The sequence below is a fragment of the Carlito syrichta genome, unplaced genomic scaffold, assembly GCF_000164805.1.
Source record: "Carlito syrichta isolate Samal-C Ts95f unplaced genomic scaffold, Tarsius_syrichta-2.0.1 Scaffold306837, whole genome shotgun sequence".
Classification (NCBI taxonomy): domain Eukaryota; kingdom Metazoa; phylum Chordata; class Mammalia; order Primates; family Tarsiidae; genus Carlito; species Carlito syrichta.
This window is the reverse complement of record NW_007250933.1, coordinates 412,490-436,577: the sequence shown is the minus strand read 5'-3', so window position 1 is coordinate 436,577 and position 24,088 is coordinate 412,490. Positions and strand designations below refer to the sequence as shown.

The 24,088-nt window shown below is 37.1% G+C and overlaps 1 protein-coding gene across 2 annotated transcripts in view; it reads left to right on the top strand.

Annotated features, from left to right (window-relative positions):
* VPS45 (vacuolar protein sorting 45 homolog) overlaps nucleotides 1-24,088 on the top strand; it is a 70,876-nt gene that overhangs the window by 36,224 nt on the left and 10,564 nt on the right. Inside the window, exons 12-13 of one of the 2 annotated variants that reach the window (XR_002482273.1) lie at nucleotides 1,514-1,742; nucleotides 9,382-9,513. Coding sequence is in view for 1 of the 2 variants with exons in the window: in XM_008063439.2 (XP_008061630.2) it covers nucleotides 9,382-9,513 (132 nt within the window). In the remaining variant the exon portion in view is untranslated. Of the gene's footprint in view, nucleotides 1-1,513; nucleotides 1,743-9,381; nucleotides 9,514-24,088 lie in introns of those variants that run through there. The other variant, XM_008063439.2, reaches the window with a different exon arrangement.

The following is a 24,088-nucleotide window of genomic DNA, read 5'->3' as shown; positions in this document are numbered from 1 at the left end:
GTTGTTTATTATTGGTGTAGAGAAATGCGATTGTCTTTTGTACATTTATTTTGTATCCTGAGACTTTGCCAAAGGCTTTTGTCAATGTCATATTCTTTTTTTAATGGCATAAATCTTCATGGGATAATATGCAAAGATGCTGTAATATTTTGTGTAAAAAAAAAAACTAAGAACAAATGTGACTATATACATGTACTTGACTATACATTTATACGAGGGGGGCAAAAAATGGAATTTATTTATAAAAATTGTTTATTCTTATATGTTTAAATTTCAGTCACCTTCAAAGTGTTCTCCATTTGATGCAATACACCTATTAAGATACTTTTACCGATGCTCTAAACAGTCTTTTAACTCATCAATTTAGATGCCTTTTAGTGCTTTGGCCTTTTGTTTTACCCTTCCACATGAAACGTTTCCTTTTGAGGACTTTTCTCATCCTAGAAATAAAAAAAGTCACTTGGGTAAATCAGGTGAATAGGAAGGATGGGGTACAGGAGTCATACCGTTTTTGGTTAAAAACTGCTGAATACTCAGCATGATATGGGCAGGTGCATTCATAAATCACCTGTCATGAAATGGGTGAACCTGTGGAGTCTCTCCAAAAAAATTCACTGAAGCCAAATGCAGCCTCTCACAGTGCTAGCTGGTACACTGATGCCAATGGGTTCCTAGAACACTTACCCAGCAGGGGAAACCTGTACTACAAGGGACCCTCCCTCCAAAAGATAATTTTGGGTTTTTTGGGTCCCCCTCTATTATTTCATGTTGTTATAATACAGATAAGCATGTAGATATATGTAAACAGTAGTTATTTCTGAAAGAATAAACAAGAAATTGTTAATACTTGCCACCTCTGGATATTGAGACAATAGTTAGTTGTATACATATCTATCCTTCCCATTAGTTATTGTATTAGGCATGGTAATCTTGAAATAATAATTATGTTTTGTTAATCTTTAGGGGTTTTGCAATGTTTATTAACACAGTGCTTTACAAATAGTCGTTTTTCAGAAGATGTTTGTTAAATTATGTAGGCATCTATACTAGTTAATATGCCAATAGTTACAGCTGGAAAATTTAAGCCAGACGATAAATTTAGTTGGTACTGCAGAAAATTTAGGTTTTTACAGTGTGTGAGTAACCCTGTGCAGCATCATGGCTCCATGTTCACTTGACCCCACCGTCTGCTCAAGCTACTTTCATGGCCCTGGATCATCACATTGAGAGGAGTCATTGATCTTAGTGATCTTCGTGATTATTTAAGTCTTATCACAACAGAACTTCTTGGTTTTTACTGTTGTAATAATAGAAAGTATCAAAGGAAGTGCGGCAAAAATACAACTTTGCAAAAACCAGAAACTTGTCAAAATTTTTTAGCTCTTAGCTGTTAAGTTAATGGTTAACCTGTTTGACAGTGAAGCTATATCCACAAATTGGATTTGATTTTTCTTCTACAGATGGGATTTCCACATATCCTATTTTTCAGGCTAATTTTTTTCCCTCACTCCAGAATTGCTGCTTCTCTATGATAAAAACAAGCAACTTTTTCATTTGGTGAGAAAATGGAGCCATATGATCATGCGTTCCAGAATCAGTCAAATCAAAAAGGAAATACTTGTCACATTTACACAAATGTAATAGAATCCTGTTGTAGCAGCTTATTTTTGTTTGTATAAAGCAGCAGTTATTTTTCATTGGCCTTTTTCCTGCAGTAAATGCTCATAAGAACTTTATTACCTGTAAGTATATTCAAAAATTTGAATTTCAGCCCTAAATGTAATGAGCCACAAAATGGATTAAATGTTGCCTTTTGAAAATTTGTGTTTTCACTTAACTTATCCCCATATAGAATGATTTCCAAAACTACTATATGTGAATAATGTTTTTTTTTTAATAAAATAAGAGATTATCCTTGATCATCCTTGTATTTCTATATACAGCATGAGCTGGCCGCTGTTTTCTAATGTTTGCTGCCTGCATTAATTAATGCTTTTGGTTGCCATGGTGAATTACAGAGCACAGGAAGATGCTCACAAAGCACTGAACTTGTGTATCCCACTTAGCTTCAACCATCATATAAAAAAGATTTTCCATATATTTTTCCATTGGCCTCATCAGAACATCAACTTTTAAAATTCACTGGAGAAAGGAATGAAAAGGAACAATGTCAGGAATATTACAGAAAAATTTTTCATAGATATTCTTTCTTAAGCCAACTTGAATAGGTAGCAAGAGGCTCGGGAAAACATTTGTTAATGTTTTTATAACCAAATGTGACATAATCATCTCTGTTAGGTATACAACTGAGCCAAGCCTGAATAACCTATCCCTGTGTCTAGATTTTGTCCTTACATTTATCTAACCTATACCCACAGTTTACCATCCGTGACTTTTTCTTTCCTCTCTAGTAACACAAAAATACCCCGGCACCCTGAAATTATCAGGCTGAAGGACAGCGTTCTCCAGATATGCTAAAAGTCCACTTGAGTTTATTCCTCCCCAGTTCTTGCCTTGGTTTTCCATCAGAGGCCGATGTATTCTTGATGCACATGATGGTCAGAGGGCAGCTATGGAGGAGCATCATCACTTTCCATGGTGACCCTCATTTATCTGCTCAGGACTTTTTAAATTGGCTTATCAGATCAGAAGCTCAAAACAAAGATGTTAACTGTCTGCTGTCTCTCACTAGTCACCAAGGTGGTTACTGTACCCTTCAAGGGAGAAACTGCCTCCCTTCTTAATAAGATCATCTGTGCATTTCATAGGTATTTATTTACTCAAGATAAACGGCATAACGGGCCTCAGGGGGTAGTTATCCCTCATCATAAGGAGCACTGTGGATGGAATCTTACTATTAAAGCATACCCATTTTCTGGTGAATAGAATGTCTTTCCAGCCTTGAGTAGTTCATTATTTCTGAATACTTTGACTGCCTTTTATTTTCCTGCTTTCCACATAATCTGACCCTCCAGATGGTTACAACATTGACCAAACTGTTGGTAGAACGCCTTCTGTCTCCTGGTGGCACATTCTTATAACATTGGATTTTTCCCCCATAGAATTCATTATTTACATACTTAATGAGTATTAAACCAGTGGTGACTATACTAGATAAGCCATCATCATCATCATCATTATTATCATCATTATTATTAATAATATTTCATAGTCTCACTTCTACTCAAGGCCACAGTGCTGTGGCACAATCATGGCCACCACAGCCTCAATCTGCTGGGCTCAGGCGATCCTTCCACCTCAGCCTTCCACATAGCTGGGACTACAGGCGCGCGCCTCCATGACTGGATAATTGTTTGATTTACTGTAGAGACGAGGTCTCACCAAATTGCCCAGGCTGGTATCGAACTCTTGGGCTCTGGCAGTTCTCTCACCTCGACCTCCAAAGGGTTGGGATTATGTGTGAACCATCACACCCAACCAGAAAAGCCATTATTATCTCAGATCATTGGCACTTCTAGAACCAATATAGTGGGAAGAGTTAAAAGTTTACATCCTTAGAAATTTAGTGTTAAAAAGATGCCCATTACTGTATATCCAAAAGAGATTAATACTATGATAAAAGTCACAGAAACTTGTATAAGTTTTTAAAATTCCAGTCAGCTGTAGCTTATTTGGCCCCCTTTCTTATCAAATATATTCTTTTTTTTTTTCTTTTGAGTTGGAGTCTCACTCTGTCACCCAGGCTGGAGTGCAGTGGCACGCTCACGGCTACCACAGCCTCGACCTGCTGGGCTCAGGTGATCCTTCCGCCTTAGTCTTCCAAGTAGCTGGAAGTACAGGCACACGCAGCCACACCTGGCTAATCAAATATATTCTTAAAGATCTTACCAAGAACTGAACTTGAGTGTTAACTGTTCATATTCATTCCTTTCCCCCTTCTGTGGATATGTTCGAACCAAAACAACCCTATCAGTTGTAAAAAAAGAAGAGGACCAATATGTTACCGAGTCTTCAGTCCCTGTATAATTGAGAGTTCATCGTACTTGGTAGAAAAACAGTATCACAATCATACAGCCCTTCCTAAGCAATGATCTTTCTCAACAAGAAAAAGCTGACTAGTAACTGGAGGGGAGGACTTAAAGGAAAAAAAATCTTAGTAGTGTAGTACATTTTAGTGATTCATGGAGAGTGGTAATACCTTCCTGCAGGTTTATAAAAAACCTTTTCCTGCTGCCGAAAGCACCAGATTAATGTTGGATTAATAATTTAGCTTTAGGCTTGTATCCACTTCTTTCTGCTACTAGAGAAAATCACACAAATTATGAGTAGTGCCACTACAAATTCATTGTTTCTAACCTCACTTGGCCTTCAAGTATTCCAAGCTCTCTCTTTCAGTCTCATCCTCCACATCAGTTTTGAATGTTTTCCCTTCTCCCAGAGTCATCCAGCCCACCCCAGCTCACCCTAGTGTTTCCTGCTTCACAGAGAAAAAAAAAAAACAACTGAGTCTGTCAAACATTAATTCCCTCAATGTTTAACCCCATACTTCTAAGTTATTGACATATATCCGCCTTTACCTCCTTCTTCCATTCTGAGAGAAATACATCCCTTTGTCCTGTTTAAAGCTTATCTCTCTGCCGACACTCCCGTTTAGCCTCTTACTATCTCTTCTGAAGCCTTTCTCTGTTGTGTTCTTTTTCTCTCTCTTCCCCCCCTGATATTTTCTGCTTCTCTATTGACTTCTTTCCCACAGGCTAATAATCATACTTAAGTTTCTCCTGTTAAATAATAAATTTAAAGCCTTCAGGCCTGGGTTCTTCTCCAAGTTGGTGAGGGAGGCAAAAAAACCCAGAATTTATTTATAAAAAATCGTGTATTTATTCTTACGTCTAAACTTCAGTCACCTTCAAAGTACTCTCTGATGCAATATACCTATCAAGATGTCTTTTTTTCCCACTGCTCAAGACAGTTTTCGAACTAGCCAGTTTTGATGCTTTTAATGCTTCTGCTGCTTTCTTCGTTTTTGTTTTGTTTTTTGTTTGTTTCACCTCTTCCACACTGCCAAAACGTTTCCCTTTGAGGGTTCTTTTTCATCTGGGGAAACAAAAAAAATTTGTTCAGGATGAGATCAGTGAATAGGGAGGGCGAAGCACAGGGGCCATGCCATTTTGGTCAAAAATTGCTAAACTCTCAGCATGGTGTGGGCAGGTGTGCTCGTAAATTATCCATCATGAAATGGGCAAATGCATTGAAAGAATCTCCAAAACAAAAAAAAACCAAATCCACTGAAGCCAAATGCAGCCTCTCACAATGCTAGCTGGTACACTGATGGCAATGGGTTCCTAGAACATGTTTCTTTTTTTTTTTTTTTGAGTTGGAGTCTCACTCTGTCACCCAGACTGGAGTGCAGTGGCCGCTCCCAGTCACCGCAGCCTCGACCTGCTGGGCTCCAGCGATCCTTCCGCCTCAGCTTTCCAAGTAGCCGAAATTACAGGCGCGCACTACCATGCCCAGCTAATTTTTTTATTTATTGTAAAGATGAGGTCTCGCCAAGTTTCCTAGGCGGGTCTCGTACCTGCGGGCTCAGGTAATCCACTCACCTCGGCCTCCCAAAGTGCGGGATTACAGGCTGAGCCACCGAGCCCGGCCCCTAGAACACTTTTCTAGTGGGGAAAGCCTGTACTACAGGGGGCCTGCCCTCTAAAAAATAATTCTGGATTTTTTGGGTCCCCCCCTTGTATATCCTTCCCTTCACAGCCAAGTTTCTTGGATAAAGAAGCCTACAGTCACTGTCTTCATTTGTCAGCTCTTCAATCTATGCACCCTGACTCCTTATCCACTACAACACACTAAAACATTTCTTGCAAAATTACATTGGACAATCCAATGAACTCTAAGTCCTCACCTGGTTTTCCCCACCGCTGTGTTTAGCACTGTTCACGATTCCTTTCTTCTTGAGACTTGTTTGGCCCTTGGCCTTTACCTTCTGGTTCTCCTCCTGCCCTTCTGAAAATGTGCTTCTCAGTTGCTTTTGCCGGTTACTCCTTTTACTCATTTTATAGGTGTTGGGGACTCACCAAGAATTCTGTCTTCTGGCTCTCTTCTCATTCTATGCTATCTCCCTAGATAGAACTCACCTATTTCCGTGCCTTCAGCTACCACCTATATTCAGGGAAAGACCAGGTCTGAGTATCCAGATGGCCGGTGGACATACTCACTAGGATGTTCCACAGATATCTAAAATTCAATATGTTTTGTCTTGCTCTCAATAAATCAGTCTTTCTTCACAAACCTAAACCACTGCACCTAAAGCAGAAAAGTTTTCATGGACTCCTCCTTTTACCCCATTCTCCACATTCAGTCAAATACAAAGAGTCTGTATTTTTTATGTCTTCTATATCAGGGCTCCCCAACCCCTAGGCTACAGGCCGGTACTGGTCCATGCCATTAGGATCTAGGCCACACAGCAGGAGGAGCAGTGGGCAAGCTCTGCCTCTTGTCAGATCAGCAGCAGCCCACCCCTGGTTTTATTTACCACTTCCATCTGTGCCTCTTTTTCGTTTTTATGGTGAGCTGTATAGTTATTTCATTTTACCTATATTATAATGTAATGGCAATAGAAATAAAGTACACAATAAATGTAATGTGCTTGAATCATCCTGAAATCATGCCCCTCCCTTCCTTCCATGGAAAGATTGTCTTCCATGAAACCGGTCCCTGATGCCAAAACAGTTGGGGCGCTGTTCTATATCCAGTCCTTCCTCTCCACTTCTGCTGGTATTTCTTTCCCCTTCCTCCTCTCCCTCCCACTCCCACCTTTCTAAAGACAGGGTCTCACTCTGTTACCCAGGCTGCTGTGCAGTGGTGGAAGCGTAACTTGTTGCAACATCAAACTCTTGGATTCAAACAATCCTCCTCTTTCGGCCTCTCAAGTAACTGGGACTACAGGCATGCATCACCTTGCCCAGCTAATTTTGTTACTATTATTATTATTTTTTGAGTCAGGGTCTCACTCTGTCACCCAGGCTGGAGTGCAATGGCATAATCACGACTCACCAGTCTTGACCTCCTGGGCTCAGACAATCCTTCTGCCTCAGCTTTCTGAGTAGCTGGGACTACAGGCATGTACCGCTACGCCCAGGTAATTTTTTTATTTTTTTGTAGAGACAAGGTCTGGCTGTGTTGCCCAGGCTGGTCTCAAACTCCTGACCTCAAGTGACTTTCCCAACTCGACCTCCTGAAGTGCTAGTATTACAGGTGTGAGCCACCACACCCAGCCAGAAATGGTATTTCTTTCGCCTGTCTTTCATCATATCTTCCCAGAAGTCTTAAGTCATTTTATTCTCCAGTTTTCCCACCAGCAATACCCAATTCATTTTCATACAGCTTCAAACAAGTAAATTTGGTCATGGTAACCTGTTAAAACCCTTCAGTGATTTCCCCCATGGTCCATAAGATTTGGGGTTCTCTGTGATCTGGCTTCTGCTTACTTTTCTCCTGCCACAAAGGAGAAGTTAGGATGACTCCAAAGTTTTGACCCAAGCAATGAAAGGGGAGTATTAAGTAATATTGGGAAAGCTATGGGTGGAACAGGCTTAGGGAAGATTAGGGATTTGGACATGTTGAATTGAGAAATCTATTAAACTTCCAAGTAGAAATGTCAAGTAGGTAGTTAGATATTTAAGTCTGGAATAAAAGAGAGGTCTGAGCTGGAGATAGAGATTTGGGAGGCATTAGCAGACAGTTGTATTTAAAACCACAAAACCTTGTGAGATCATCTAGGGAAGTGCTGTCCATAGAATTTTCTACAGTGATGAAAATGTGCTCTACCTCTGCTAATCATTAAGGTGGCTACTAGCCAATGTGGCTGTTGAGCACTTGAAATGTAGAATAGACTTTTTCATTTACTTATGTTTGAATTAATTTAAATTTAAATAGCCATATGTGGCCCGCGGCCACTGTATTTGACAGGGCAGATATAGGGAATGTAGAGATTGAGAAGAAAGGAGGACCAGTGGCTGGGCTCTGGGCACGCCACTATTAAGAGATCTGGACAATGAGGTGGGACCATCAAGGGACACTGAAAAGCAGCAACTAATAAAATAGGAGGAAGAAACAAGCATGTGATGTTCTGGAAACCAAGTGTCGTAATTGACTCTACTTAATTAGTTGCAAAACAGCTTCTTCATCAGTAGACACTTGTATGCCTTTCACTTGGGACTCTGCAATTCAGAGACTATCTGAACATTTTAAAATAGCCACAATAGCTGATTCTGTTTCCTGAAGTCCTACAAGAGCAAATACTCTCTCTCAGTTAATTCCTACAAGGTGTTTTAGAAGGAGACAGGAAGACAAACAGGAGGGAAATGTGGGGTTGGGGTTTTTCATGATGTATGCATAAGCATGTATATTCCTTGATTAAAGATGTTTCTGTTTAGTTGTGTACCATAATCTCCAAAATGAATGCTTTTGCTTGTTGTAGTCTTAAATGGTGTCCAATGAGTGATTTAACAAAATTACTTGCCTACTAAGATTAAGTAATTTTATCTTCTTGTGATGGCATGAGAAAAGCCAAATTTTAACATTGTTGAAAATAATACAATCTCCTTCTTGTTGATATCTACAGAAGGAACTAATAGAAGGAACATTTGCTTTTGTTATGAAGCCATTTTGATAAAGAATGAAACACAGTAAAACATCACAGTGCTACCCAAACGAAGCTAGTGGCTGAGCTGATGTGTCAGCATGTCCAGTATCAAAACTACACCCACAGTTTTTTTGGTTTCCATGGTTTCTTTTTCTTGGTTTGTCAAAGGATTTAAAAACAAAGATTTTAAGAAGAGACGGAGTTCCTAGAAGCACCATTAATTTATGTGTCCCATTCTTTTATTACACTCAAAATACTAAATGTTTCTAGTTCCCATGTTTTGGGGACACCCAAATTATACCAGTACTTTCCAAAATGCTTTGAGGTCCTTGGACAGAGGCCATTGTCACAGCACTATGCTAAATATTTCACAAAGGGCTCATATGTGAAAGGAAATGTGTAGTACAAGCATAAATACTGCTATATTGATATCATGTCACAGAGAGGCACTCTGAAGCCTCTTGAATATAAAAGGATATTTCTACATTCGGTTCCAGCAAACAATATTGTGCTATTCTGAAATCCACAGCACAGAAATTATAAGACATCCGCTCATAAACAGAAAGCAAATCACTATTCAGCATTTCCTGCCCTGTTTCCTGCCAATTTCAGATAATTAAAACTTTTTTTAAGCCTTTTATTCTATTCTGCTTTAATTCTGCTTCCTCTTCCAAAAAGAAAGATTTAGAAATTAAAACTCTGTGTATATAGTAATAACAAGTCTGCCTGTTTTTTCTTGTCCTGTGATATTATCTCTTTTTTCATTATCGCAGACCTCAGGATATCATTGTGTTTGTAATTGGAGGAGCCACCTATGAAGAGGCTCTAACGGTTTATAACCTGAATCGTACCACTCCTGGAGTGAGGATTGTCCTGGGAGGCACCACAGTTCACAACACCAAAAGGTAACGGTGCATTCAGTCCCACAACTCTGGCCCCTTTCCCAGAGAATCAAGCTTTCATTCCCTTTATGTTGGAAAAGTTTGGCCAATGCTAACCAAACTACTGTAAATCAACATACTCTAGTGTTCGCAGTATCAGCTCATAGGATAATTTAGAGTTTGTGAGACGAAGGATCTGTAGTGCATTACATTCATAAGTCATTTTATTAGGTCAAAGACTCAGAGAGCAAGAACCATTCTGCACTGTTAACAGTTTATGTTCCCAGTATTCAGAGAAGGAGAAACTCTTGCACCTGTTATACTTCATAAGGAAGGAGGAAACCTTTTTTTTTTTTTTTTTTTTAAGGAGAAACCTAATAGTCACAGCTGGCTTTGAAAATACCAAGATATTATTAATTAAATTCTGTGAGTTTTTAATTTTGTTGATTACTTTATTCACTCAGTATGTGTTTAAAAAAAGAACACAAACATGAATAGCCTAAAGGTCCTACCTCAAGTAAGTCATTGTCTATTAGGAAACATGGAACATAAAAAAAATAAGAATATAGGTGTCTAGAGAGAGTTAAAAAAGCCAAGAGTTTTCAGATTGGCTAAGGCAAATTAGCAGATGTTTCAAGAAGATAGTATCTAAGCTGAGCCTTGAGCAGAAAATGGACATGTGGAAGGAGAGCACATTCTAGGTAGAGTTAATCACATGAACAAGTTATAAAAACTGTAGGCATCATACACAAAGAACAGCAAGTAGTCAACCAGCTGGAATGTGTGTCAAGTGAAAAGGTTGATTGAATGCCATACTTGTGGAAGATCTTGAATGCCAGGCTGAGGAATTTATACTTTCTTCTATATAAAATGGGGAATATTTAAGATTTTTTGTTTGTTTGTTTTTTTGAGTTGGAGTCTCACCCCATCACCCAGGCTGGATTGTAGTGGCACAGTCACGGCCACCCGGGCATCGACCTGCTGGGCTCAGGCAATTCTTCTGCCTCAGCCTTCCAAGTAGCCAGAACTACAGGCATGCACAACCATGCCTGGCTAATTTGATTTATTGTAGAGATGAGGTCTCGCCAAGTTGTCCAGACTGGTCTCGAACCCCTGGACTCAGGCAGTCCTCTCACCTCAAACTCCCAAAGTGCTGGGATTATAGCCTTGAGCCACCGCGCCTGACCGTATTTAAGGTTTTGAAACAGTGAAATTACAAAAGGGTGACAGTGTTTTAGTAAAGTTATTTGCAGCTAAGAGTAAAATAGAAAGAGACTTGAAAACTATGGCATGATGGTTGAATCTAACGATTAGAGACCCTGAGAGATCTATACTGAGCATGTACACATTCAGAGTCATTAAAAGTGTCTGTATACTTTTAAATTTTGTATTTTTTAACATAACTTTTCTCCTTTATTATGGAAGTGATAAATGTTTATTCTGAATTTTTTTAAATTCAGAAAGTATAAAGAGAAAAAAGTCCCTATAATATAACCACTGTTACATTTTGGTCTTTTCAGACTTTTTAATCTAAATCTGTGTAGACATTTATGTAAGCATGTGGGCAAAAAAATCTCATTGTACATCCTGTCTTAAACCTATGTTTTACAATCTGATGTAAACATCTTTTGGTGTTAAATATATAATAATTTATTCATTAAACAAATATTTATTGGAAGGTAAGATTGCTTGGGTTTGAACCCTGATTTTCCTTTTACTCTGTTTGTGAACTTAGGCAAATTACTTGACCTCTTTGTCAGTGTCCAGAGCTCACTGGCCATTTATAGATTTCTCTTGTGAATTGCCAGTTCATGTTCTTTGCCCATTTTTAAAAATTTTATATATATAACTAAGTATATTGGCCATGTGTTTGTTATATATTTCACAAATCTTTTTCCTCTATTTAATGTTTTTGTTTTACATTATTCATAGTGTCCTGTTTTATAAAATTTTTGTTGTTTTTATTGTTTTAATTTTATATAGTCAAAGCTACCAGTGATTTTTCTGCCTTTGGCGTCATGCTTGGAAACTTCTTTCCCAGTCAAGATTATGTAAATACTAACATCCATTTGTTCATTATTTTTAGAATACTTATTTCAAGTTATATATTTATAATCTATCAGAATTTTATTTTAGTATAAACCGTGCAGTAGGATTTTCTCTTGTAACTGAAGAGGTTTTTTTTCCTCCTGACACCAAATACATGGTATCTTTTCTAATACCATTACTCTAATCCTCTGGACACCAACTGAATAACCAGAAATTCAATTCAATTCCAACACTATCTACCTGGAGTTAGCATCACAAGTTAAAAGAGCTCACTCGCACAAAACTGCCCCCACTTCAGATGCCAGTCACAAATCCCAAACCACCCATACTTCTGACTGTGTGGCTTTAAATCAGGGGTTTCCACCACCCCTTCCTCAGGTTTAATAATTTACTAGAACAGGTCACACAACTCAGGAAGACACTTTACTTATATTTGCTAGTTTATTAGAAAAGCTATAACTCAGGAACAGCCAAATGAAAGAGATGCATAGAGTAAGGTATAGGGGTGGGGCATGGATTTTTCGTGTGTACTTCTGGCATACCACCCTTCCAGCACCTTGATGTAGTTACCAGCTCAGAAGTTCTTCAAACCCTATTGGTTAGAGGTTTTCATGGAAATTTCCTTATGCGAGCATGATTGATTAAGCTGTTGGCCATTGGTCATTAGCTGAGTCTCCAGGCATTCTCTCCTCCCTGGAAAGTTTGAAGCTTCTTACGAAGACTTGGTCTTTCTAGCAACTGAAGTTTTCCCCAACCTGAAGCTGCCTAGAGGCCCAGTAAGAATCACTTCATTGGAACAAAAGACACTCTCTCCCTCATTGCTCAGGAAATTCCAAGGGAATGGGGAGCTCTGTGCCAAAAATTGGGGACAAAGACAAAATATCATTTTATGATACCACATACATTTACATATATACAGGTATTTCATTATATACAGAAAAGTATATAAAGGTTAAGTCTACAGTTCAATAAATATTGCAATGTGAATACATCTATGTAACCACCACCCAAATCAAGAAATAGAACATTCCTAGTACCCCTAGAAGCCTCTCTTATACTTTATACAACCTCACAGCTCCACACAAACTATTAGTATTTCTGTCACCACAGATTAATTTTACCTATTTGTAAAATATATTTGTTGAATGAATGGAGAAATAGAGGCTAAATTAATCTATCTCTTTTCTCACAAATAAAAATACAAAGATCTTAGAATGTTTTAACTCTGATTACCTTCCTCCCAACTTGTATACTATTGTCCATGTTTCGGTTCTACCTTTTTAAGTTACCAAATTAATAATTATTTTCAGGACTCAGTGTTTATTCATATTTGCCTTTTTTTTTAACCTTCACTCTGTTTCTTTCCTGGCCCTTCCTTCAATCCAATTTTCTTCTTACTGAAAACATTCTTTAGTACTTCCTTCAGCCACTGTTCATCTTAGTGTCTGTGTCTGAAAATGTCTTAGTTCAGCTAAGTTAGGAATTACAGGTTAATAATTTTCACTCATCACTTAAAATCCAGACAACAACGGAATATTATTTTCAGTCATTACTGTTGAAATATTTGCTCTCAATATAGTTGTTCTTCATTTGTAGGCAATCCTTTTTTGTGATTTTTACATTATCTTTTTATTTGGAGGATTATTTTATTTTATTATGATTTTAGAGACAGGGTTTCACTCTGTTGTCCAGGCTGGAGTGAATTGGTGCAAACACAGATTACTGCAGCCTTGAACTCTTGGCCTCAAGCGGTCCTCCCACCTCAGCCTCCCAAAGTGCTGGGATTATGGGCATGAGCCTCCATGCCTGGCTCTTTGTATCTTTACTGCTCTAGTTTCAATATTCTATATCTACATGTAGATTTATTTTTATTTATATTATTTGATATAAACATTCATGTTTGGCATAATTTCTGCAAATTTTACAGTCATTCCTTTTCGTATTGCCTCTTTTCCATTCCCTTTAGTTTCCTTCTGGAACTCCTATGAGGTATAGTTTGGGCTTTCATCTATTGTTTGTCTCTTGTCTCTCATTTATATTATCCATCTCTTTCTGTGCTGCCTTCTGTTTAATTTTTTCAGATTAGTATTCCAGCTCATTAATTCTCTCTTCAGCTATATCTAATCTGTGTTTAATTTGTCCACTTATATTTTTATGCCTACAAGTTCTATTTGCTTCTTTTTCAAACTTACCTGATGGTTTTGTTAACAGCCTCTTTTTTTCTCATGTTTTCAAATCTTTCATTTTTCTTTAATCACTTTAATTCTATAATCTGAAGTGCTTGGAAGGCTAATTCTGGTGTTGTATCTGCTAACACTAGCTCATGTGTTCTATAATTTTGACTTATGTGTTATCTTAGGCAAGGTGTTATTGGTGGGACTCATGAGGGGCCTAAGTTGAAGATATAGTCCTTGCATAGTTTTCCGGTCATTTTATTTATTTATTTTTATGTATGTATTTATTTATTTGAAAGCAGGATTTATTGAAAGGACAGAAAAGCTCCCAGAGCAGGAGAGGACCCGAGAGAGTTGCCCTTTCCAGTCATTTTAGTTATGTACCCTAAGCATGCTGTCAGTCTGGAATCATTTTTTATGTTAATTTCTATACTTATGGGTTTCTGAACCATGCAAAGCTTGAACAGCTCTTGTTCAAGCTTTCCTGTTATCTCCCTGTGCAGATTTTTTTTTTTTGGTCCACTTTCTCATTGAGGGTCTCTATCTACATTATGTGGAAGTCTCAATTGCAATTTTTGTTTTTACTGAGGCCTAAGATTTGTTACCTGATCCTCTGTGGCTACCAAAATACAGTAGCCTTGTTTCATAACACTGGTACACACCTATCAGATAGTCACAGCATTAATTTATACTTATCAACTTAATTTTTGGTTCCCTTAAGTTTGTGATGACCCTTGGCAGTTTCTCTTACTTTCTTAAAAGGTTAGCTATTTCATTTAAAAGGATGTTTGTCATTTTTTATCCTGAGTTTCTATATGTTTTATTGCAGGAGAATTTTCACTTTAATATAATCTGCCTTAGTTTCAGAAATGGAAATGCCAGTGTGGTTATACTCTTGGGAGAGTAGAAAATGGTGGTGACATTATATGAACTTTATTTTGAGCATTATTAGGTGATATTACTAGGAAAGGTAGCCCAGTACCATAAAATGTCAAACTGAGATTTTTGTACCTAATTCAAGGATACCTCTTAAATATTTTTGAGCACAGAAGTAACATAATACTGTCACAGTCATTTACTCAAGTTTTTTCCTTTGCTGCTCTTGCAGCTAATAAAAACAATAACAATAGTTAGTACTTATTGAGCATATACAGTATGGTAGACACTGTACTAAGTACTTTACATATGTTAACTCACTGAAGCCTCACATAAGGTGTGGACAATTATTATCTCCACTCTTTATATGGAAACTGAGGCACAGAGAGGTTAATGAACTTACTAAAGTAAACATGACTAATAAGAACTGGAGCTAAGATTGAAAGCCATAGTCCATGCTTTTAATCACTATACATTCCTTCAAGTATTGCTTGAATGCCTGGTACTGTATTGTTCTCTAAATAATACCTATTTAATAATTTAAGGGTCAACAGATTTTGTTTATTACTTGAGGGTAGACATGTAGGATTTTTGTCTTCTTGAGCCAAATGAGTTAGCTCATGTTTGTTTAAATAATCACAGGCTTTTAAATAGGCTTTTATATCAGAATTAATTGACCCCTTAAATGACTTTCTGAGAGTTAATATTTCCCACTGAATATTTGTAGCCCCATGGCCAGTGCCAAAGAATTGTAGCATCTTCCGTTTGAAATATCAGAAGCTTAAAAAATAAGTTGGCTTCGTTTAAAAAATAAATTGGATTAGATGGAAAGATACATTAGCAAAGATTGGTATATATGTCTTTGTAATTTAGTCATATTACATACCAAAAATACATATTTTAGATGTTTGACTAATTAATAGTACTATGAATAAACTTTATTTTACTGCTTAAAATGGCAAAGAAAAAAACTAAACACATAGGGTTTTTTTCTTAAATTAGTGTCCCAATTCCTGAACAAATGATCTTTTATGTTAAGTTAAGAAGGTAAGGCAGCTGTGCAAAAGCTTTATGCCAGATTCTTCCAACTATTGCCAACCTTGGTATTTCTTTGTCTGACTTAACAGCATACTAAGCAGTATACTGTATTATATTTGAGCAAATTTCTTAGCAATAGCAGATTCAATAAAATCTTGAACAGAATTGTTTGCTGGCTCCCAACTAATGGGAAGAAAGAGGAAGTTGCTATGGTAATCGCTAAACTGGAAAAAAATTTAGTTGATATTTGATATTTGTAATACATAAATGATCCAATATCAGCTTTTTATAGTTTACTTGTATAAATATATATCCTGTAGCCAATAAGCAAATAGTGAAATCTATCATATCTGTAAGAAGATAGTGGAATTTCTATTTCAGAGACCAGTTATTACAAAGGCTTAAGTAATTGAAAGCAACCCAATTTTAGCTTTGAATGGAAAGGCTCAATTTTCATGATGAATGTGGGCTACCTAGGGTATTACTAATGTATTGAGTGAGTTCACAACTCTTAATACATCTTGAAATCCTAGACTCTCAGTAAGGGAAAGACTAATAATTTTTAATCAGTTTTATACCTGGATATAATAGGGCTACTGCAAGCTAGCAATAAAAACCTGGACATGAAGGAGAAAACGTTGAGTAATTTGTTTCTGTGAATTATTAGGATTCATTTTGTTGGGAGTTTATCGTGCAATAGTCTATATAATGTGCAGGTTATTTCTTAAGGAAAAGACCAGCAGAATAAGTGACAAAGATACAGGTTTGATCTCGAGCTCTGCAGCACAGATGTACTCAGAGAGATGTGGAGACTAGAAAATAGTATACTTTTAGATGAACCTGCCTTCTATGCTTGGAATCATGTAAGACATGGTATTGGCAGCCCCACAGGGGTATGGATTAGTGGGTAGGTACCCCAGTAAACAGGAAGGAAGTTATGTCTTGTCACTGTGAGTATGATGTGCTGATAAAGAAGCTACTGTGGACTGGGCATGGTGACTCACAGGCATGGTAATCCCAGCATTTAGGGAGGCGGAGACGAGAGGATTGCCTGAACTCAGGGGTTTAAGACCAGCCTGGGCAACTTGATGAGACCTCGTCTCTATAATAAATCAAAAAATTAGCCGGGTGTAGTGGCGTGCACCTGGAGTTCCAGCTACTTAGAAGGCTGAGGCAGAAGGAAGGATTGCCTGAGCCCAGCAGGTCTAGGCTGCGGTGGCCATGAGTTAGCAACTATACTCCAGCATGGGCGACAGAGTAAGACTCCAGCTTAAAAAAAAAAGAAGAAGAAGAAACTACTGTGCTTTCAGAGTGGGAAATGGCTATTGTGGGATATTTTTGGAATACAGGTCACTTGGTTTTCCTGTATGACTCTTAGGTAAAATCTGAAATTACTACAGATTTATTCTGCAGTCAAATCTAGAACCACCACCTGCTAGTTTACTTTTTTCATATTACTTAATTACTTAGTGTAATGGGTAGATGATCAACATTAGTCTCCTGCATTACAAAAATTTCATGTACCCTTACCCCTCATGTAGCAATTTTAGCAACCTTTATCCTAGAATACCCTCTATTTCTAATGTACATTAAGATAGCCTTTACTGTAAATTGAAACAGAATCTTAGTTATAAACAAAACTAAAAGGTAAAGAGTAGAAAGCAATTCTTTCCTTTCCTTCCTGGTTTGCTTCCAGAAATGAATGTAATTTTTTGTGTGAGTATAGGGCCTTTGTATAAGTAACCTTCTTCATCTTAAGCTAGAAGGTTCCTGAAGATATATATTCCTTAGAAAAGGAAATATACATAAGTTTAATCTGACATTCAAGATTATAATTCAAGCACCTTTATCTTAACTACTTTATTTCTTTAAAAACAATTCTTTTGTGGTAATTTTTTTTTAGTGATTCATGCAGCGAAGTTCTATATATGCAGACCTTTTGTCGAATGATTTGTTTCTGTAGGGCCTGCTCTGGTTAGGTATAATGGTGATTATCTTTGTTTAGATTTAAACACCATTTAAAATAGAAGGCATGTATTTGCTGCTAAGACACCAAGGAACTTTGCAGAAGCTAATTATCTCCTTAGCAACATTCTTAATAAAATGGCCTACTAAATAAGGAGAGGCAGTCAATATTTCTTCTCTCTCCATGGTTGTATGAAGTCTAATATGAATTTTGTATTGCTTTTCCTTTTCAATTCACATATAATGAATTACAAAGAAATAAAATGTAGTAGCCAGGGACCTCTGTAAAGGTAGAACTTTCATGCTTTTTTGAAGGCAGAGAGCTTTCCCTGAGAAGGAATCTGACCTGAACACATGCCAGTGCTGCCCTGAGCAGTTTGTCCAATGTGCCTCTGGGGACCACACATTTGCAATATACAGACTGTCGTCTCCTGCCTCGATATTTGCCCTTCTTATGGAATGACTTTCCATCTTCTTACTACTTCCCTCTTCATTTGTCTCTTTAGTTGTATTAGCCTAATATAGCCTAACTTGGGAAGGAATGTCAAATTTCAATTTTTAGGAGTTATATATGACATAAGTCATTGTTGTAGCACCACACATGTTTTCACCAACATCTGTGGGGAACAGTCAGAAGTCTTATTGTCCTAGTTGTGAGTTCTAGAATAAATAAATAAATAGTTATTGAGCAAATGTGAACAATGTAAAGTTAATAGTTGTTCGTTCAAATATTTACCGAGCATTTGGATACCTCCACAAATAAAACAAAGATTGTGATGCTTGTGAAGCTTTCATTTTAATGCAGAGAGAGGCAAAAGTAAACAGTAAACTTAATAAATATGTAAATTTTATGGTAAATCAGAAGGTGATAAACACTTGGAGGAGGGATGTAGAGCAGGGTAAAGGAAAATCGTTCATGCTTGAGTTTAGTGGGAATAAGTGGCACCACTCAGTGTGGTGTCAGGAGAGGCCTCATTAAGCAGAGATTTGTGCAAAGACTTGAAGAGGGTGAGGGCGTTAGCCAACAGTTACAGGGGAACACATCCCAGGCACAGCCAAAACTGTGTCCTAGGAGGAATTACACCATGTGTTGGTGGAGCCACAAGGAGTCTGGTAAGCCTGGGTGGGGAGAACAAGAGGACAGGTAGCTGGAGATGCAGTCACAGGTATTTGGGGCCTGAGTCTGGAGTGCCTGAGCCTGGAGGGCCTCGTAGATGTGTGAGGACTGGTTTTCACTGTGTATCAGAGAGCATTGCAGGGCTGGGGTTTTTTTTAAATGTCATTGTTGAGATATAATTCGTATACCATACGAGTCACCCGTTTAAAGTGTAAAATTCAGTGGTTTTTAGTATATTCACTGATATGAGCAACCGTTACCACAGTCAAATTTAGAACATTTTCATCATCTCAAAGAATCTGCCCTGCAGGCCAGAGCAACCACTAATACTTTCTGTCTCTACAGAGTTCCCCATTCTGCACATTTCATATGAATAGAATCATATAATAATAGTATTTTGTGACTAACTTCTTTTACTTAGCATGTTTTCAAGGTTCATCCATGTTGTAGCTTACAACAGTACTTTATTTCTTTTTATGGCTGAATAATATTTCATTGTATGCATGTACCATGTTTTGTGTGGCTGTTCATCAGTTGATGGACATTTGAGTTGTTTCTGGCTATTATGAATAATACTGTAAGATTTTGTGGGCATCATAGAGTTTTAAGCAGAGCCATGACATCGGACTTATGTTTTAGGAGAATCATCCTGGCTATCAAAAACTAATGTGAATTAAGAGAATTAGCTACCAAATGAACATTTGTTTGTTGTAAAATTGCAAAATTGACTGGGCTTGGTGGCTCAGCCTGTAATCCCAGTACTTTAGGAGGCTGAGGCAAGTGGATTGCCTGAGCCCGTGGGTTTTAGACTAGCCCAGGCAACTTGGTGAGACCTCATCTCTACAATAAATCAAAAATTAGCTGGGCATAGTAGCATGCACCTGTAGTTCCAGCTGCTTGGAAGGCTGAGACAGATGGAACACCAGAGCCCAGCAGGTTGATGCTGGGGTAGCCATGAGTGTGCCACTGCACTCCAACCTGGGAGACAGTGAGACTCTAACAAAAAAAAAGATAAAGTCCTAGATATATTTTAACAAACTATACACATTATTTATTCACCTGCAATAAACTGAGTTGTGTTTTTGAAGCACACGACCCTACTTTGCACATAAGTGAGCATCTTGGTTTGGGTTTTGAGCAGGCTGCCTTATCACTTCACAAGTCAATCAATATTAAAGAGTTCTAGTCCCTGCTGGCAGCAATTGACACTTCAAGTTAGCTGTACGAGCTGAGAGGCCAAGAACCCAATCCATATAGATGGAATTGTTCTAATTAAAAAACACCTCTATCTTCACAGGATTCAGGATAGAAGTGGACAGTCAGGAAGGTTAGGTAAACACATTTGCCAACAGGGCTATCCTTTTAATTCTATCCTCGCCTGAGCACCGCCTGGACTTCAGTGTCTAGTACTGGCAGTTCAGTATTTTGAAAACTTTTGGCAAAGAGAAGGATGTATCCTATTAGAAGGTGACTCTAGATCAACAATCCTCTTACTTCCAGATTTCCTTTCAAGCCAATAATAATTACTACACATAGCGGGTTCTCTAATATTACTAGATTCGATAAAACCCTCATTAGCTATTAACCTGCAAAATAACTAATGATCCCATTTTCTGTTATTTCCCCTCTAACCAGCAAAGATAAATATTGCCATCAAACAGATAAGGAAAAATAGGCCTTCCCCCACCAAGTAATTCATGCTGTCTGTAAAAAAATTAAATATAAAAGTAAAAATTATTCATAATATGACAACTCTGAGCTAACCACTGTTAATATTTTGGCTTATTTCCTTCTAATTTTTTTGACTCAAGGTTTTAGAATTTTATGTTTTGTTTTTAACATAATTAGGATCTATATAGATTTATACCTGTTTATCTTACTTTTAATTCTATCGAGAACATTTTCCCATGTTACTAAAACAATTTTTTTAAATAATCTTAATGGCTATATAATTTCATCTTAAGGATGTGTCCCTAACCATTATTATTGAATATTTAGCTTGTTTACATTTGTATGTATATAATGCTACAGTAAACATCTTATATATTGACAAACCCTTGTCCCCATCTCTGATTATTTCATTAAAATAAATGTGCAGTGAGGTGGTCTCCAATATGTCCAGGAAAGGGATAAATTGGTATAACTTTGCTGGAAAGCAGTTTGGCATTATGTATTCAAAGTTATGGGATTGACTGCATGGCTCTTGTTGTTGAGTTTTGTTTGTTTTTTTTATTTCTAAGAAGCTCTGATGGAAATGTTCTATATCCTGATTGAGGAGTGATTATATGACTGTATACATTTGGCAAACTCATCAAAAAATATCCTTGGAAGCAGTGAATTTTATTGTCTATGATGATATCTCAATTAAAAAATTTAAATGTAAAAGAACAAAGCTCTTTAGTACCAAACTGACACTTTCTCCTTCATATGGTCAGAAAGATAATTTAAAGCAGAATAGTTTTCTCACTACATAATTGAGTTTTATGTCATGCCATGCCCTGGAACCACTTGATACCACCTGGTGTTATGAGTCACACACTTTGAGGAACAATGATCTATAGCAATTCCTAAGGGGGGTTATGATAATACTAAGAACTAGAATTTGTTCAGCACAAACTATGTGCTAGACTCTGTTTTTTTTATTTATTTGTTTGTTTGTTTGTTTATTTATTTATTTATTTATTTTTGAGTTGGAGTCTCACTCAGTCGCCCAGACTGAAGTGCAATGGCCATTCCTGGCCACCGCAGCCTCGACCTGCTGGGCTCTGGCAAGCCTTCCTCCTCTGCCTTCCAAGTAGCTGGAACTACAGGCGCGCGTTACCATGCCCGGCTAATTTTTTTTATTTTTATTGTAGAGTTGAAGTCTCGCCAAGTTGCCCAGGAGGGTCTCGAACCCGCAGGCTCAGGCAATCCATTCACCTCGGCCTCCCAAGGTGCGGGATTACAGGCTGAGCCACCGAGCCAGGCCTAGACTCTGTTTTAATACTTCATACTTGTGCTGTCTAATAAGATAGCTGCTAGCTACAGTAGTACCTAAAATGTGGCTGGTTTAATTTGAGGTGTGCTACAAGTATAAGATGCCAGATTTTAAAGACTTTGTACCAAAAAAACTGTAAAATAGCTCATTAATAATTTTTAAAAGTTGACTGCATACTGAAATGATAATATTTGGGGTATATGGGTTCAATAAAATATACTATTAAAATCAATTTTACCTGTTTCGTTTTACTTTTTTAACGTGGCTACTAGAACATTTAAAATGGCCTAAGTAGCTCACATTTGTGACTTGGGCTGCTTTACCATTTAATTTTGTTTACTTTTCATAATGACCCAGTGAGGTAGATGTTTTTATTATTATCATTAACCCCATTTTTCAGATGAAGAAATCGAGCAAGGTTAAGTACTTTCCCCAAAGTCATAGAGCTAATAGGTCATAAGGTTAGAATTGAACAGTCTGTTTCCAGTCTGAGCACCTAGGCACTACATTGAAAATATTTTGGAAGATTTATCTTGCTATGATTTAAAAATATCCTTTGCTTATAAATGTCACTTATAAGGCAGGCAAAATATTTTTTTTATCAGATGGACACTATGTGAAGCTTTCTGCCTGCTAAGAAATATTGTAAAGCAAAGCAGGGAAAAAAATAATACAAAACTGAAAAACCCTTTAGTTTTGTTTCAAGATTTTTGTTGTTCAAAGATGATTTAAAAAGAGATTTAAGAGACAGTATTGCTCTTTGAGTTAAAATGATTAACTTGATTAATTAGTGGCAATTTTTATCTGAAATTATGCCTAAGTGTTGATGATAATTTAACCTTGACAGAGTAAGTTAATGACATTAATCTACAGAGAATACAGTTAAGGCTTAGAAAATGGCATCTTGAATTTCGGTAAGTAAATGTGAAGCTGGGAGGGGGCCGATTCATGTTATCTGCAGGTACTTTATAGATTTCTACCTACACAAGTAACACTAGAAACTTGGACCTTCTCCTGTAACCACGGGTTGGTTCGATCTCTGAATTATTTACAGAAAAATTAGGATACTATGACAGAATTTGCATTTCAGAGCGGGGAGGAATCAGAGGGGACACTTCTGTACTTGTAGGCATTTCAGGATCAGTTTTGAAACTACTGGAACCATCACCTTCTCTATAGAGATTTTATTTGGGAGTTTATTTTCTTCCTGTGACCAAAGTGTCAGTCACCATTGCACAGGCCATGATAGAGTGTATCACCTGTCACTGACAAGCATTATTGAGTGTTGAGTACGTGTAAAGTTTTGTGCAAAGTGCTAGAAAGATGAAGACATATTCTGTCTCTTTAAGCATCTCAGTGTCTAATGGGAAAATAGACACATAAGTGAATAACTAATAAGATGCTTTTTTAAAAAACTGAATTTAATCCAGGATTCAAATCTAGGTATCTCCCCTGATTCCAATTTATTTGTGCGTTGTAACATATATTTTAAAATTAAAAGTAGTTTTATATTACAAAACCAATATGTAATTCTTACAGGAAAAAGATGTAAGAACAGCTAAACAAGAAGAAGATAAAAATATTCATACTACCACCATCCTATCACAGGGAGTGTTGTCAGCATTCTGATGCATAGCCTTTTAGACCTTTAGCTGTGAGTGTATACATTTATATTTTTAAATAAAAGGAAGTACACTGTACATGCGATTTCAGTGAAAATACTTACCTATATCATTTTTAACAACTAAATCGACTAATCCACAACATTATATTGTTAGATTGTATTATAACTTATTTAACTTATTTATTTATTCAACAAATACTTATTGAGCACCTATTGTATTTCAGGTGCTATCTTAAGACTGGACAGTGGTGAGCAAAACAAATATTGTTTGATATTAATTGTTGGTAATTTGATAGTCGTATAAACAGTGCTATAATAAACATCATTTTATACGTACCTTTATACACTTGTCCAGTTGTTCACTTGGGAGCACAATAGTTGAACATACAATATATGCCAGACAGTCTGCTGGCTTCATTACATATATCATCTCATTTAATCTTCATGATCCAAGAGGTGAGACTATTGTGATCCCAGTTTTCAAATGGAGAAACTGGAATGTGGAGAAATTAAGTAATTTGCCTTAGGCCATATAGCAAGGAAGTACAAAGTTGGAATTCAAGTTCAAATATATATGATGCTAGATTCCATGCACTGCTAATGTTGAAATGAAATTACTTCATCAGAGAGTATAAACATTTTTAAGATGTTAAATCACGAAATTGCCAGCCAGAAAAATTTTATTGTGTATTTATAGTTTATAAAGTATTTATAGTTTTTAAACACACTATAGAAGTATGTTTATACCTTCCCACCATGTCCTTGCCAATCTTGAGGTT